Here is a 17,879-nt window from a genome sequence, read left to right as displayed (position 1 = left end):
GAGAGGAGAGGGAAGAGAATGTAAGTAGGTTGTGATCAAAAAGAGGGAGAAGTGAGTTAGGGAGGTTATATAGGGAACTGCGGAGGGTGAAGATAAGGTCCAGTGTGTGGCCCTCTTTGTGAGTGGCTGCGGACAACCATTGAGCGAGTCAAGAGGAGGAAGTGAGAGATAGAAGCTTAGAGAAAGCTGAGTGGGAAGTGTCAATGGGGATGTTTAAGTCACCCATGATGATAGTGGGGATGTCAGCAGAAAGGAAATTAAGTAGCCAGGTGGTGAATTGGTTGAAAAAGATGCTGGCTGGTCCTAGGGGGTGGTAAATGACAACCAATTGGAGGTTTGAGGGGTAGTAGATATGCACAGAGTGCACCTCAAAAGAAGGAAGAGAAACAGAGGGTGGCAGAGGAATTTGGGTGAAGGAGAAGTTATCTGACCGGGGAAAACCAACTCCTCCATGCTTGCTGATGGGGCAGAGGGTGTGCGAAAGATGGAATCCACCATAAGAAAGTGCAGCGGAGAGGCTGTATCAGAGGGAGTAAGCCAGGTTTCGGTGATGCTGATGGAAGGAAAGTTTGTTCATAATGAAAAGATCATGGATGTAGGAAAGTTTGTTGCAGACGGAGCTCCTATTAGAGGAACTGGGGAAGCGAGGGCTGGGCAAATGGGTATAAGGTTAGAGAGGTTGTGAAAATTTGTGATAGATCGTGGATGAGAGGTAGAAGTGACTGTGGGGATGTAGTGAGGAGGAGGAGGACCAGGGTTTGGAGAGATATCACCGGCAGTGAGGGGAAGCACAAAGTGTTAGTAGGTGGGAGCAGGAGAGGGCATGAGGTGGCTGTCTGTGTTTGGAGACACAGGATTGTATGTTGAAGAACAGTTCTTAGGAGGAGGTTAGATGGATGGGGAGGATGGAGGGAGAGATGACCAGTTCATTACTGGGTGTAGGGATTATGGGGGTTAGTAGGAAGTAGAGGACTATAGGGGTGATAGTGGAAAGAACCAGAAACCTTTGCTAACTGTGACTATGTATCCAGTTACCATCAGTTTCCTTCTGGTTCAATTCTGGTCTAATTCATTGCAGTACACTTAAATGTTGCATTTAGATGGTGCACAGGCAGGCTTACGTCTTTGCAGACATACTGCTCACAATATATTTGCTAACAAATGCATTCAGGTGTGAAGCAGAGGGGATAGGCCTGTTCTCATCTTTATCAGATAATTAGAATTGAGCCAGATGCAAGATATATAACAGGCAGAGTAAACAAGGCGGTCATATTGAAAAGTCATGTGATAATTTTTGGTAAACTGGAATACACGTTTAAAGGGAAGCTATTATCAGAAAATTTCCTATTGCTTAAATTAGGTTTTTGTGTTAAATGTATTTTTTTTTAAAGTTTTGACAATGTTTTTTGCCTTATCACAATCTGTATTAAAAATTAACTAAAGAAATCTTGCAATTTTGACACTGGCCACTGGGGCTTTTTTAGACTCTTAGGGTACCGTCTCACATAAGGACGCACCAGCGATCCCGACAACGATGTGACTTGGCCGGTATCGCTGGTGTGTCGCTAAGTGATCGCTGGTGAGCTGTCAAACAGGCAGGCTCACCAGCGATCAGGGGAGCAGCGACATCGTGGAAAGAATCTTTCCACGATGTCCTGCTCCTGGTTACTAGCCTGCTGCTGAAGCAGGAGCAGGCTGGTAACCATGATAAACAGTGGGTTACTAGGGGCACACGCGCACTTAGTAACTTGCTGTTTATCATGGTTACCACTCTGCTACGGTGAGCGGGAGGTTACCGCTCACCGTAGCAGGCTCGTAACCATGATAAACAGCGGGTTACTAGGGGCACATGCGCGCCTAGTAACCCTCTGTTTATCATGGTTACCAGCCTGATCGCTGGTCCCGCTGGTCACACACAGCGATGTGTGCTGACCAGCGGGAAGGCAAGGACCAAAAAATGGTCCAGGACACTTTGCAGCGATCAGCGACCTCACAGCAGGGGCCTGATCACTGCAAAGTGTCACACATAGCGACATCGCTGGTGAGGTCGCTGTTGCATCACCAAAACCGTGACTCAGCAGCGATCTCGCTAGCGATCTCGCTATGTGAGACGGGGGCTTAACTTGCTGTTGCTTCAGGAAATAACACATGTACATCGCAATGGTTGGACCCTACCGTCTCTTTTGTATTTAGTTTCTAATGAGCCTCTGCAAAGATCATTGTGAAGGTTGGGGGAGCAGAGTCAACTGTGACGTCAGCTATTTTGTATTATTTGTGTATAGACATGTTATCTATCTTTGTAATCCTGTCTTTGATGATAAGGAGGCTGGTGAAAACCCTTTGTGAAAGGACAGAAAACGTGAACCCCAGTAGCCAGTGTAAAAAATGGAAGATTAATTATATATACTGTATGAATGTGATATGAAAAAAAAAATCTAAATTCTAAAAAAATAAATAAATAAAATCATTGTAACACAAAAAACTGATTTAAGCAATAGGTCATTTTTCTGATGATGGCTTCTCTTTTAAATGTTTTTTTTTCTTCCAGAAACACTATAAATTATGCAATACCAGACACAAATTTTTATACAATCCCTTTAAAATATTGATTTTATCTAGTTGTATCCACTTTACAAATTAAAATGCATTTGTATTCTGCTGTGTACTGTAATTAATCCACAATTTCTCTATTCAAGTATCACTCCTTATATCCAATACTACGTATCTAGCAATTTCATGCCTATTCGGGATTCTGAAGCTCTTACACATAAGTTAGATATTAAGTTTCAGGTTCCTGCCCTCAATAAGAAGTATATTTTGTTTTCACACGTGCACATATATTATCAGTGGTGAAAGAGTAAAACTGCTGGCCATCATCATTAGAACCGGCTGAAATGTAATCTTTCACCCTGTGATATTTTTGCTGTAGGCCATCAGTCGTTGAGAGTGTTGTATTCCTTCTGCTGAAACGCTCTTTTCTCTGTGACAAATCTAGGCCATGGAGTTTCACTTGTATCTATTAATTGCAACAATGTGACAATTCTCTTATGTCTGATAGAGCTGGAAAACCAGATGGTTTATACTGACACGGAACGAGCTGAAATATTATAAGGAACAGTTGGTAAGTTGTTTCAGACGTGTAGACCTCACCAGCACAGGATTAGTTTCAAAAGCAGAATGATTTGTACAGGTCTGTGGTAGATTCTAGGAAGAGCCCTGCTCTGGATTCAAAGTATTAAAGGGGTTGTCCGATCCAAATCAATAAGTCTGCAGTCCCTAGATGTCCCCGACTAGTAATGCAGCTGTCCAATGGGTGTGGCCTCGCTCAATACAAGTGTAGCTGCACCCACTAGTCGGGTTATAACTCATACATACCCTCCGGTCCCGAATCAGAAACCAGTGAATACCTGCAGTGCACAGTGCATGCGCTTGGGGGATTCATCGATCGACTTAACGACTTATCGATTTGAACCAGAAACCCCTTTAAGCCTTAGGTCAATTTCACACATCCTTTTTTCATAATCTGTACTTTGATTGGAATGCACAGACTGGTAGTGGTTCTCCTGACCTGACCTCAGCAGTCTCATAGGCATACTGTATATGAGGCTCCCAAGTTCAGGTCAGGAGACACACAGCCGGTGCATGCATCATGGTCCGAGTACAGACCATGAAACACGGATGTGCCTTTTTGCCTAAGCTTCTACAACCACCTTAACTTAATCAGTTATAAAGAATCTGTCAGTAGGATCAACCTTTCTAAGCTGTCTATATAGGCATGTAGGTCATTGAAAATAATAAAATGACACCTTGATATCCGTGATCTGATGCCTTATTCCAGAGATAGACACCTTTTTATCAATATGTAAATGAGCTGTTAAGATCTACGGGCTGGACATAAATCTCCCAGAGAGTCTGGCTCCAGAGCTTATTTTAAATGAAAGGTGGTGTTACCAGTGTGAGACATGCAATGACAGACAACCTGCTCTCCTGATATCACTACAAAACTGTGTGTGATTATAAATAACAGTACAGCAGAGATTAACTTTTGTCTCATTACAAACAACTCTGCAGCTGTAACTCTCCTCTCATACTGCTGTCAGCCCTTCTGCAGAACTGTGCCTGTAACACTTCATAAGCTTCCATTTTACAGACAGCCATTGTGGGGAGAGGGGCAGTACAGCTGAGCTGACAGCACTATAAAAAGAGAACTACAATTGCAGATGTGTTTGTAATAAGACAAAAGTTCAGCTCTGCTGTACTGTGTTAGTTATGTATAATCCATAGACTTTGTAGTGGCTGTTGACAGGTACTGCAGCTCGGCTTTAATTCAGCTGAACTGCTGTCCTTGAAGACTGCCACTATCTAGTATATCGAGCTATGGTGTTCTGGCAGGCCATGGGACTTGCAAACTGCTGTTCAGTGAGGCTGGAACATTGCTGTTAAAGATGTTTTGAAGAAGCACCAAGAAAAAGCGCTACATTGAGGACCATAGATGCAGTGGTCAGCTTAGAAGATATGTGGTTAAGTTATCCAAGATGTTTGCAAAAACTTCCCAAATGTAGTGCAGTGTTGCAGAGTACATTCAAAAACTGTGTGCAAGTGTACTTGGAAGAGCTGATGTTGATTTGAAGACACAGTGGTCACACCAATTATTAATTTTATTTAAGTTTCTCTTTTGTTCATTCACTTTCCATTTTATATAATGAGATTAAACCAATGACAGTACTATAAATGCATGTGTACATACACACGTTACACACAAATTCATTTATAAAATATGCATATACACATGTGTATATACACTGCATGTATATTATACACTGGACTATGCTGTAAATAACTATCCACATTGATATACTCTATAGAACTTGTATTACCTTATGTATCCATATATATTTATAGTCAAATTATCACATTTAGTGCTGCCATTAGTGCTACTATGCTTTAATACTAAAAGTGTCATTTCTCTTTATTTTTTTTTGCAGTCCCAAGAGCCAATAAAGACACTGGACCTTAATGAGTGTAGTGCTGTACAATTTGACTACTCGCAGGCAAAAGTGAATTGTTTTTGGTATGTACTTAAGTATATTGCCATTATCAATTATTTTGAACTGATAAAATCTTGATATGACTCTTCAATTTATGGCAATGAAACTGGTGATCAACCCTGAACCTTTATAAAATGTTCACATTCACAGATTAAGCACTCCTTGATGTTACCGGAAAAACTTTAACAACCATGGGCAATTTAAAGAAAGATCTCGTTATAAAATACAGTGGATATAGTTTAAACACTCCTCTTAAAATGCATGTTTTTCTCATGGGAAAAAAAAAAACTTTTTTAACATTTAATGTCACCCATACTCTGTACAAATCTATTGAAAAATAAACCGAAATCTTTTTTGGGTTGAAAAAGAAGTAAAACTAACGTGGCTGCATAAATATGCACACCCTTAGGGTACGTTCCCATGATCCGTAGCCGCCTGCGGCCCCGACGCTGCTGAAGAGCTGCACCACTTCCGCTCTCATTATGGAAATGAGCGGCCGCGATTTTATTTTTTTCCACATGCGGACTTTCCTTATTGATGTTAGTCTATGGGGAAAGTTCACATGCGGACCTGCAAGAGAAATTTGACATCCTGCGGTCCTGAAAGATACGCCACAAGTCAGTTTCCGCGACTGCATAAACACGCAGCTTAAAACCCGCAGCGGCTCCTGATTGTGTGCACATACCCTAAAACATATACTTTGTTGACCCTTTGAATTTATGACCGCATTTGGTAGGAGTCTATTAGTATGGCACATCTAGATTGACAATCTTTGCCCACTCCTCTTTGCAGTAGGGCTCCAAATCTGTGAAATTGTGAGGACATCTCCTGGGTACCGCGCCCTCTTCGGGTCACCCACAAATTTTCAATTGGATTCAGGTCTGGGCTCTTGCTGGGCCATTCCAAAACTTTGATCTTCTTTGATGAAGCCATTGTTTTAGGCCAGGGTCACAATTAGCGTATAGTATCGGATGCAAGATGCTAATGACACTCGGCTCCTGTTCTGCTGCAAGCGTGAGACGAGAATCAGTACTCTGATCCTCTTGCATGAGAGGATCACAGCACAGCTGTGAGGAGACGGAGAAAGTAATTTTTCCATCTCCTCCATTGCCGGCACCTGCGGTAATCGCACTGCACTCAGATGACATCCGAGTGCATTTCGATGTTTCGCACGCACCCATAGACTGATATGACTGAGTGCGATCCGATTCTCGGATGCAATCACAGAATGCTGCGAATTGGCATGAAAAAACACTTGCAGATCTGATCTGCCCCATAGGATAACACGGGCCCGATTGCTATGATATGTTTTATTGCATAGCACTCGGCCATGTGATACACTCCTGTTACTCCGGCCTAATGGTAAAAATCCTCATCTTCAGCTTTTTAGCAGAGATTTTGTTGCAAAATTGACTGATATTTGGAAGTCTTCATAATTCCCTCCACCATGAAAAAAAGCTCCATTTACAGCTGCTGAAAAGCAGCCCTAAAGCATAATAGTAATGGCGATGTGCAGTGTTGGCTTTGCGCCAGACATACCTTTTGGAATTGTGGGCAAAAAGTTCAACCTTGATCTGATCAGATCATAACAGGTTTTCCACATGCTTTTGGCAGATTTGATGTAGGTTTTGGAAAAGGCTTCCATTTTGCCACCCTACCCTCACAGTCAACACATATGAAGAATAGATTCATGTTACATGTTTGACATCCGTATCAGTACCTGACCTTCCTGCCTCTGCTATTGTTGCCAGGTGGCGCCGCATTCAGGTTGCGAGTGATGTGGGGCGACAGTTTTCGTTTTTTCTGGGACTTGTAGTCCCATCCGTACTGGGAGACAGAGTTAACTGCTGTGTGGTTTAGGTGGGGCTGAAAGCTATTTAAGATCCTGTATTTCTGCTTCACACTGCCAGTTATAATCTGACCTGTCTCTGTGCGCCCCTGATTACAGACACTTCGGAACAGTGATACAGCTGAGCTGCTGGCCCAAACTGTGCGCTCTTCCAAGGTGCAAGCAGAGGCAGTTTTACCCCTGCAGCACTGGAGGAGCACATGCGCACTGAAGCCGGCCAGATTTGTAGGTGCTGACCTTGTTGCCTATGAGACCAGCCTCCTCTGATAGACTGCAGTTGTAGCGGGTAACTTCCACAATAGCAGTAAACTATAGTATTAAAAATCCCTCCTTCTTGACAACGGAGAGCATTGTTAATAACAATTAATTTTCAAAGTTGCTTGTTTTTACAACCACTTTACATATTTTAATTTTTTAAATGTTGAAAATAAAATTAAAAATTGTGACTTTAATATTTGGGCCCCATTCGGCAGTCCCTGATAGCTACAGTATGTCCCACACAGACACAATGGGGCATGTTTATAAAGACTAATTCTTCGACGGTTCAAACTTAGACTAAACTAGACTTAAAATGTGGCAATTTTAATCAAAGTGTTGATGCATGCAGTTTGATAAATCTGTCTGATTTTAAGACTGTCTTGACTAAGTTCACACCACCTATTAGTCGGCTAAGGGCTCGTTCAGACATCCGTGATTTTCTCGCACGCAAAAAACTGTCTGTTTCATCAATGTTTTTAATCCGACTTTCATCAGTGTTTGGCCAGAGTTTCACCAAATTTTTCTCGCATGAAAGAAATTTATATATTAATGGAGGTTTTTAAAGCCTCTCATAATAAAAAGTCTGTGAAAAACGGACAACACATGGATGGCATCTGAGTGCCGTCCAATTTTTTTTCACGGACCTATATACTTGTATTGGTAAAAAATCAGACAAGTCTCCGTGATTTTGTGCGGACTACTCTAACATGTGAACAGCCCCATAAAATCGCAGATAGATCTCGTACGAGAAAAACTGACATCTGAGTGATGTACCGCATTTTTTTTCACATTGTATCACATGAGAAGCCAGGTTTCTTTCCCATTAATCTGTGCTCCCTTTTCAGCGCGTCGAAGCCCCAGTCACGCAAGTTGTAAAAAGTGTCTAAAACACATTATGAATATAGTGCAAGTGATGAAAGACGGTTTTATGGAGCAAATTCCGGCAGAATTTTGGGGACTTTACCTTGATAAATATGCAATTAAGAATTTAGAAGAATCAGACCGTTCCACACAACTTTTTACTTAAGATAAAAGCTGACTACATGCTGTCTCCTTACAGTTTAGTGTTCCCACTGAGGACGTATTACCTGTGTGCAAAGACTGGGGCTGAAGCAGACGAATGGATAAAGATCATAAGGTGGAAAATGGTAAGAAATTATGAATTTACACAAATTGCTTTTGACACTAGGTCTTACTTGGCTCTTGCTACAATACATGAAAATAATTCATATGTAGTGACAGATAATGAATTCTTAGGCTATGTTCACACGCAGTGTTCTTGCTGCATTTTTTTTCTGCAGCCAAAACCTGCTTTCTTGAACGCCACAATTTCACTGCCAAAACACCCTGTTTTGCTGAGTTTTTGTTATGACGTTTGCAGTGTTTTTTGGGTGCGGATTACATGTGTTCTTTGTCTGCAGTACCTTTTTAATAACGTTAGTTTTATTCACCAAAAACACAGCAAAAACAGTTTTTTTTACTTTCTCATTGATTTAAAAAAAAACGCAGTGTTCTCAAATTCAGTCAGGAAAAAACTGCAGATAAAAGGTGAAAAAACGCTGTGTGTGAACATAGTCTTATATTGTACTTCTGCTAAGGCCCCCTCCAAATGTCAGTATGTGTGGTTTCTGTTTCTTTCATGGATGCTAGGCACATGTTCAGAAAAACACTGATGGCGCGCTGATCCAAAACACTGATGGCGCGCTGATCCAAAACACTGATGGCGCGCTGATCCAAAACACTGATGGCGCGCTGATCCAAAACACTGATGGCGCGCTGATCCAAAACACTGATGGCGCGCTGATCCAAAACACTGATGGCGCGCTGATCCAAATCAGCTTTGTAATTTCATTCTTTTTTTATCCATACCGGAAAAACACGAATGGTAAACTGATCCAAATCAGTGATGACACACTTATCCAAAACACTGATGAAACCGGTACTGTTTTTTCCGGTACCTGGTATATAAGGACGTGTGAAGGAAGCCTCAAATAGTTTTAATCAGCTGTGTAATTTGGCTACTCCCAGGTGAATAATAAAGGCCAGTGACTAGTGATGAGCATAAGTGCTCGTTACTTGAGTTTGCCTAGGGTACACTAGTATGCACTGAGTATTGCGAGTGCTTGAGTGAGATGGTTGAGTCCCAATGTTTCACAGCTGTTAGCCTGCTACACAACACGCGGGGATTGCCCGTGGTTGTCAGGCAATCCCCACATGTTTTGAGGCTGTCTAACAGACGCAAAACATGCGGCCGCAGGGACTTGAACATCTCACTCGATCACCCGCGATACTGTGTGCATATAAGTGTACCCTAGGCAAACTCCAGTAACGAGCACTTGCGCTCATCACTACCGGTGACACATAGTTTAGTCTTGGAAAACCTCACTCTTGCACATCTATATACATACAATTGAGCTGCAGGAGACACATACAACCATATATCCTATGGTCATCCAGCAGGATGTAATATTTTACCATATGTATTCAAACCCTGCTTCCCTGCAGCAGGATACTTCACTTCCCACTTTGGAAACTCACTTTGTTTTTTTGTTGGCGTACAGGCATGGCTACATATACTGTATCTTTTGGTTACAGCGCTTCCGTTCTTAATATGTCCTCTTACTGTTCTAGTCTCAGATAAAAAGGCAAACAACTAGAAGATGATCTGCAGCGGGAAAGACTCCGAAGACCTTGTTGCTGGGACCAGGACACATGTACATCAGAACTGGACATTTACATTATTATATTTGTGCTATCTATTTTATACAATGAGAAAGATACCTTTATTCTTGGAGAGTGCTATCAGTGGTTACATTATTGACTGACAGCATAGTGCACAGGAAACATTACAAGTTACATAGATTTATAGTTAAGCCCAAATACTGCTCCTGACCCTTAGTCTTGTCACCACACAATCCACAACATTAACGGATGATATATATATTTTTTCGACCATATCACCCATCAGGTATTGGCCCCATGAAAGAACTGGGATCACATTTAAAGAGAGATTCTAGCTGCTACAAGTTACTAGATCTGTTGGGATACAAATGCTATGTCCCCTACCGATTGCTAGAAAAGGTGCCATTCTATTCCATCTATGTTACTGCCAGAGGTGGCTGACTTCAGCTATCTCTATCGATATTATACGTACACTATGCTGCTCCAGTCAAACTGGGAGCACAAGCCCCTCATTTTGCCAATCGATGAGGGTGTTAGCTCCTGGACCCCTGCCGATCTAGTAGTAATCATTCTTGCTGTCGATAGGTGATAGTTTCTAATAACTGGAAAGAAAGGTCAGTCGAACTTGTCATGACTGCCCGACTGAGCCAGCTGTCCCATCTCTTTCTCTAATGGCAGATGCTAATGGAAATAAGGATTCGGCATGTTGAATTTCAACATGCCTGATCTTGTTTTTTTTCCCCCATGGGGCTAAGCCATACTAGAGGCGCCTGGCAGTAAGCAGAGCTTGTATGAAGTTGGGAAGAATAACTGACAGCTATCTAATGTTTATGGACACATTTACATAATTTTTTTCTGAAAGAAATAGCAGATCTCTGTGTTTAGTCAATCTTTTGGATGACTGAAGCAAATTGCTAGGGTAAAAGATGGCTACACACTTAATATCATTCTTAATGGACACGTGTTAAAGGACATGTCTGGGCATAAAGTTAGGATAGGTTATCAAGATCAAATTGGTGGGGAGTAGGGTGAAGATCATCTATTTAGGCCTGTTTTGCATGTCCAACATTCATGGTCCAAGTATGGTCTAGCGGAGCTTCTGACCCGGACTAAGCAGTCTCATATATGCCTATGAGCATGTTGAGATCGGGTTAGGAAAACCGAGGCCGATCAGGAAAAAGCCGTCTGTACTTGGACCATGAATGAAACCAACCTTATGGGAACAGAAGCTGATCTTTAGTACCCAGCATTGGCCGCTACAAATTGTATGGAACTGTGCCTTTCAACTCATTTTAACGTCTACTTCAGGTTGCCAGAGCTAATAACAGCTGATCGGGGGAGGTTCTGGGGGTCCAACCCCCACCGATTTTTATATTGATGACCTATTATATGGATAGGTCTTCAATAGGTTGTGACAGGACAATTCCTTTAAGGCTGTATCTTGAGTGCCCTCTGCAATGATCCTTACCTTTTACAATGTATTAGCTTACTGAAATATTTGTCTACAATGTATTGAATCTGCAAGCGAATAACTATATATCCATGGTGTGGAATGGTAGAATGTTTACAATTTATTACATGGGAGAAATAAAATATATTTGTACTTTTTACATATTTACTTGTTCTGTGTTTTGAAGACGCTACTGGTTTTGGCATAAAAATACTGATCAAAAATACTGATGTGTGAATAGAGCCTAAGACACAGTGTAAAGAAATGGATAAACAATACCAGGGAGGAACAGGGTATTGAGCCGAGCATACAAAACGAGTACAAAATCCTATAGACTTACAAATGTGATTCACATTTCAGTGGATGGTGTCGGTTGTAAATGCATCTTCCCAGTGATATTTGTACACATTATACTTCTGAAACGCGTCTAAGTTCTTTTCACCATGGAAGATTATTATTGCGCCATTTATTCCATGGTGCTTTACATGTGAAAATGGGTATACTGTACATAATAGAAACAAGTACAATAATCCTGGACAATTGAAGTCGTTGACTGGTACAGGAGGATAGTGAAGTTTTTAATGGATGTTTACTAAAGAATCTAAGTTTTATTGAAGACGTGAATCTGCCGAAGTCCATTTCTTTCATAGGCTGACAAGGGATAGTGACAAGACTGACAACCTATGAAACAATGATAAAGACACCAAAGAAAGGATAGAAGACTCCAATCACACATGCAGCATTTATAGCATTTTTTTTTCTGCAGTTTTTTGGCAAAAGGTAGTAATAGGTACAAAGAGAAGGAAAGTAAAACATTGGAAACACATGCAGTTTTTGATGGTTTCAAAAGGAATAAGAAAAAGAATAGAAGGAATTTGGGAATATAAAGGAAATTTCTAGTAGATCTACCTACTATTTCCATCCTTAAATTATTTTTCCGACCCGGTCTTCGATCTAGAACCACCAAACGGACAACACATAGAAAAGTCCCAGCAAATACTCAAGATGGTACAACATTACACAGTCTCACCCTTCCGCTGGCCCGCTGAGAATAGAGCAGCTGCGACTTTGGGACTTCCAGGGCCAACTACCACAACCAGTGGCCCCCCCGCTTTTGGTGGGCCCCACAGACAGGAGGTAGCGGCAAGCTTAGGAAGCTGACAGTCTATCGAGGTACAAGGCTATGAGACCGGAGGGTCCCACACTGGCCTCTCCGAGAGTTTCCATGGGGCCAGAGGACCGGCTGGTCCCAATCTGGCTTCTCCAAAAATCTCCATGGGTTCCAGGCGACCGGATAGTCCCACCTGGTAACCCCAAACAACATATCCATGGGGCCAGGTGACTTCATCGTCCCAACCTGGTCTCCCCAAATGTATCCATGGGCACTCTGATGGTCAGTGGAGCAGATCCGTATCCTTCCAGTCAGGGCTGTGCACCCTTAGGCCGGAATCGCGTAGAATCCAAATCTGTGTCTCTCTGGATAAAGCCATGCTACCAAGCTGATGTCCTGAAGAGTCTGTGTGATCTTTGATTTTCTCTTTCAATTTCTGACTGCTACAGAGGCATATGTTTCTTAGATAGTTACAATCGTCCTTTCAAGGTCTCATTGTTTGTGAATTAATCAATTTACATTACAGTTGGTATAACAGGGAGCTCTTGTAAATAAACCTCTAGCTGGCTTTAGTACAATATATAATTAGCATATTAACAAACATTATTGTTTCCACACTTCAAAAGAAGTCAATATTTAGGTTTATACACATAACAGAATGTCCTTCTTGACCAGCCACAGAAATACATACACTATTTTGTTTGTGTTGACTTGTGAATGTATTTCTCTTGGTTTAACAAATCTAGACGTCTGGCTGATTAAGATAAGAAGCTGTTTCGTCACAGTCCTCAATTGCAAATTGGTTGGGGATCGACACACAACTACACCAATCAACTGTTATTTGCTTTGGTGGCCGCTGGAAGGGAACACTCTGAACGGATCTGCTGAGAGCATCTATATTCAAAGTGTAGCGGCTACTGCTGGGCGTTGCCAGGTACTGCAGCACAGCTCCTGTTTTTTTAATAGAAGCCCTACTGCAACATCCACTGCCATACTTTGAATGGAGCTTTGCTCAGCATCATCGTTCACAGTGTTTATATCCTGCAGCTGTCAGAGTGAATAGCATCTGTTTGGTGGGGGTGCTGGGTGTTCAACCCCAACTAATCTATGATTGATGACTTATCCCAATAAGTCATCATTACCTGTGCCTGGAAAACCCCATTAATTGGAAAGAAAGCAGAATACCCAAAGCTTACCATGGCAACCGGGGAGCCTGCCGAAGGTTTCAATGACTGCCATCTTGGCGGGCTCCCACAGAGAGGAGGAAGTGTTTTGCTGTGTCCAAAAAAAGTCTGATTTATTAAATATATACCAGAATTGGTGTTTTTCTGGCACCACTCCTTTTGAAAAAGATCAAAACACCAGCCTATCGTGCAAAAAAAAAAAGCCCCCCCCCCCCCCCAATCTCCTCTTATCCTAAGGCTGAGTTAACATATATGGAAAATCTGTTCAGGCCAGGTTCATAAGCACATATGAGGTTTCAAGTTTGGGTCAGACCAAACATTGCAGTCCATAAATGAATCGTACAAATGCTCGTCTAAACTCAGGTTTGGCCTATGTTTACAAAAAAAATTTTGAGGCATTCAGAAACAGCAAACTTTTAAAATGGAAACTTCTTCTTGCAATGCTCCTTTTTATTGCGGAGTTTTTGGAGCAGTTAACTTTTCCTAAAGAGGTTTTAAAGTGTTTTGGAAGAGTTTTTTTTTCCCAGAAACATTCTTTTAGCAATTTTGCTTAAAAAGTTTCAAGTTTGAAGAGGTTTCCATCAGTATCTGCCCTAAAAAAGTGACATGCACATTTCACCAGTCGTTTTCAGAACCTCTCCAGAAAAAAAACCCTCCTCCTATGCACAGTGAAGTTGATTTCCCATAAATTACGGTAAATAGTTTTTCAAGCATTCTAGGAGGATTCTGGAAAGGATCAGTTTTTACAAAAATTCCACGTGAACCTAGCCTTAGGGTATGTGCACATGACGTCTTTTAGCTGCCAGTGAACCTGCTGAGTTTTGCCAGAGGAAGACGCTTCAGATCAAGCTGATGTCTTTTGTCCTCAAGGAGCTTTTTCTGCCATCATTTTGATAGTTTATTTTACATTTTTGCCTTAGGGGTGTTTTTTGGACATTTTATTAAACTTTTGAGTGGAAGTGCCTGAAGAATGGCTGTGTCAATTCTTTTACCCCTTTTACGGCTTTCAAAGCCTGAAGCAGTTAAAAGAAGCTCAAAATGACTGAATATATGCACAAGTCATTTGGACATTGCGATGCATACAGCGGGTGAAATAAGTATTGAACACGTCAGCAATTTTCTAAGTAAATATATTTCTAAAGGTGCCATTGTCATGAAATTCTCACCAGATGTCGGTAACAACCCATCCAATCCACACAGGCAAAGAATTCACACTATAGATGTCCATAACTTAATTTATGTGTAATAATGAGAAATGACAGGGAAAAAGAAATGAACACGCTTATTGAAATTTAATTAATACTTCGTACAAAAGCCTGTTGGTGATTACAGCTTCAAGATACCTCCGGTATGGAGAAACTAGTCGCATGCATTGCTCAAGTTTGATTTTGGCAGATTCTTCCATACAAACACTCTTCAAATCCTGAAGGTTCCATGTTCTATGAACTCTGAGCTTTAGTTCCTTCCAAAAATATTCTATTGGATTCAGGTCAGGTGATTGGCTTGGCCATTCTAGCAGCTTTATTTTCTTTCTCTGAAACCAACAGAGTGTCTCCTTGGCTGTGTGTTTGGGATCATTGTTCTGCTGAAATATCCATGCTCCTTTCATCATCATCCTGGTACATGCCAGCAGATTACAAATTTGTGGCTAAAACTACATTTTCATGAAAAAAAAAAGAAAATTTTCAGTATGACCACCTAATGTTATCAAATTCTGTGTAGTACCTGTGGGTTCAAAATGCTCACTATATTCCTGGATAAAATCCTTGAGGAGTGTAGTTTCCAAAATGGGGTAATTTGTCGGGGTTTTCCACTGTTTAGGCACATCTGGGGCTCCCCAAACACGACATGACACCCGCAGACCATTTAATCAAAGACTGAGTTCCAAACGTCACTCCTTCCTTTCCAAGCCCTGCCGTATGCCCAAAAAATAGTTTTCCCCTACAGGGTATGTCTGTACTCAGGAGCAATTGCACAACAAATTTTGGGGTCCATTCTCTCCTGTTACCCTTGTGAAAATAAAAGAATTGGGGCTAAAATTACATTTTTATGGAAAAAAATTTGGTTCTTAATTTCACAGCTCTACGTTATAAACTTCTGTGAAGCACCTGGCGGCTCAAGGTGCTCATTACGCATCTAGATAAGTTCCCTAAGTGGTCTAGTTTCCAAAATGGTGTCATTTGTGCGGGGTTTCCACTGTTTAGGCACATCAGGGGCTCTCCAAACGCAACATGGCGTCTGCGAATTATTAAAGCAAATTTTACATTCAAAAAGTCAAATGTTGCTCCTTCCCTTCTGAGCCCTGCTGTGCGCCCAAACAGTGGTTTTCCCCCACAAATGGGATATCTGCATACTCAGGAGGAATCACACAACAAATTTTATGGTCAATTTTCTCTCATTACCCTTGTGAAAATAAAAGCATTGGGTCTGAAGTAAACATTTTGTGAAAAAAAGTTAAATGTTAATTTTTTCCTTCCATGTTGCTTCAGTTCCTGTGAAGCACGTGAAGGGTTAATAAACTTCTTGAATGTGGTTTTGAGCACCTTGAGGGGTGCAGTTTTTAGAATGGTCTCACTTTTGCATATTTTCTGTCATAAAGGCCCCTCAAAGTCACTTCTTAAAATGTGATGTGGTCCCTAAAAAAATGGTTTTGTAAATTTTGTTGGAAAAATGAGAAATCGCTGGTCAACTTTTAACCCTTATAACTTCCGAACAAAAAAAAATTTTGGTTCCAAAATTGTGCTGATGTAAAGTAGACATGTGGGAAATGTTATTTATTAACTATTTTGTGTGACATATCGCTCTGATTTAAGGGCATCAAAATTCAAAGTTTGAAAATTGCAAAATTTTCGCCAAATTTCCGTTTTTTAGTTACAAATAAACACAAGTGATATTGAAGAAATTTTACCACTATCATGAAGTACAATATGTCACGAAAAAACATTCTCAGAATCAGGGGGATCCATTGAAGCGTTTCAGAGTAATTACCTCATAAAGTGACAGTGGCCAGAATTGTAAAAATTGACCTGGTCATTAAGTACATAATTGGCTCCGTCCTTAAAGGGTTAATACCGGTTTGAGCTACATATGACATTTTTATGGCATTTTATTTTATGTTTTCTGGAAGTGCTGCAACTGAAAAGCGGCAATTCTAGTGTTTTTAGATTTTTTGTTTCTTTTCGGCATTTAATATACAATTTCAATGTTTTATATTTTGATAGCATTGATTTTTTTTATATACGGTAATACCCAATATATTTATTTCTTTTTATTAATTTTTAATGGGGAAAAAGGGGGTGATTTGAATTTTTATATCTTGCTTAGAACTTTTAAAACTTTTTTTATTTTTAAGTTTCTTGAGGGGAATGGAACTTGCAATTGTCTGATCACTTATATACTGTGTAGAGTCTCTACTCACTCGGCTTGCGTTTGAGGTAGGCACGGGAATTGGTTTCAGTAAAATGTCCAGGCTGGTTCATCTAAACACCATAAACCGCGCAGGAAACACAAACAAAACAGCCTTTTCCAGCACAAAGTGAAAACAAAGTAAGTAGTCCATACAGTAGTGTGGCTTCGCATCCAGCTCTTTAGTCCTTAACAAAGACAAACAATACTGGAGGTCTGCACACCTCCACACACAGACACTGAATGAGACAACAGGTCTCCTTTATATCTGTCATACCACACCCCGGGGTAGGGATATGTGAACAGCCAGTCCCACCCATCTCTCTGACTTCTCATAAACTAAGCCCTGACGCACCCTATCAACTCTCTCAGCACAATATGTACTGGATCCTGCTTTTCTTGGCTTACATCACCGTTGCTACCAACCTTGATGATATATATCTTCTCTTGATGACCTGTCTGGCGGCCATCTTACAACTGCAACATGTTATATTGCATACATCGTGAAATTCCAGTTCTCTTATAGAGTTCAGCTTGTTGCTGAATTTCACACGAGTACCAAGATAGCAGTGAAGGGGGCCTCCATTAATTCCTCGTGATTTAAATACCACTGTTATAGAATGACAACAGCACTTAAGTGATTAAACTGCAGTGATCAATGCACGTTTTGGTCACTGTAGCTACAGGCAGGCGCTAACTAAGTGATACAGCTGGCATCAGCCTGGCATGAAGCAAGTGCAGCTGCTAAACCGGCTACATACATTCCTTATCGATCTATGACGAAAATGTACGTTATAGGTAGTTAAGAGGTTAAGTGATAATCTGAACCCAGTAAAATAACTTGGCACACCCTATAGTATGTACTAATAGAGGCACCTTGTAGTCACAGTGG

At 41.0% G+C, this 17,879-nt stretch overlaps 1 protein-coding gene across 2 annotated transcripts in view; it reads left to right on the top strand.

Annotated features, from left to right (window-relative positions):
- DAPP1 (dual adaptor of phosphotyrosine and 3-phosphoinositides 1) overlaps positions 1–11,418 on the top strand; it is a 122,382-nt gene extending 110,964 nt beyond the window's left edge. For both annotated transcript variants that reach the window (XM_073638687.1, XM_073638676.1), the window contains 4 exons: positions 3,059–3,121; positions 4,986–5,071; positions 8,216–8,303; positions 9,787–11,418. In XM_073638687.1, coding sequence (XP_073494788.1) covers positions 3,059–3,121; positions 4,986–5,071; positions 8,216–8,303; positions 9,787–9,819 — 270 coding nt within the window. In that variant the 3' untranslated portion in view covers positions 9,820–11,418. The remainder of the gene's footprint in view (positions 1–3,058; positions 3,122–4,985; positions 5,072–8,215; positions 8,304–9,786) is intronic.
- The last annotated feature ends 6,461 nt before the right edge of the window (positions 11,419–17,879 follow it).

The sequence above is a fragment of the Phyllobates terribilis genome, unplaced genomic scaffold, assembly GCF_046119375.1.
Source record: "Phyllobates terribilis strain yellow unplaced genomic scaffold, ASM4611937v1 Scaffold_1__5_contigs__length_1240528914, whole genome shotgun sequence".
NCBI classification, from domain to species: Eukaryota; Metazoa; Chordata; class Amphibia; order Anura; family Dendrobatidae; genus Phyllobates; species Phyllobates terribilis.
Note: the sequence above shows the minus strand (reverse complement) of the source record. Positions and strands in the feature narration are given on the sequence as shown.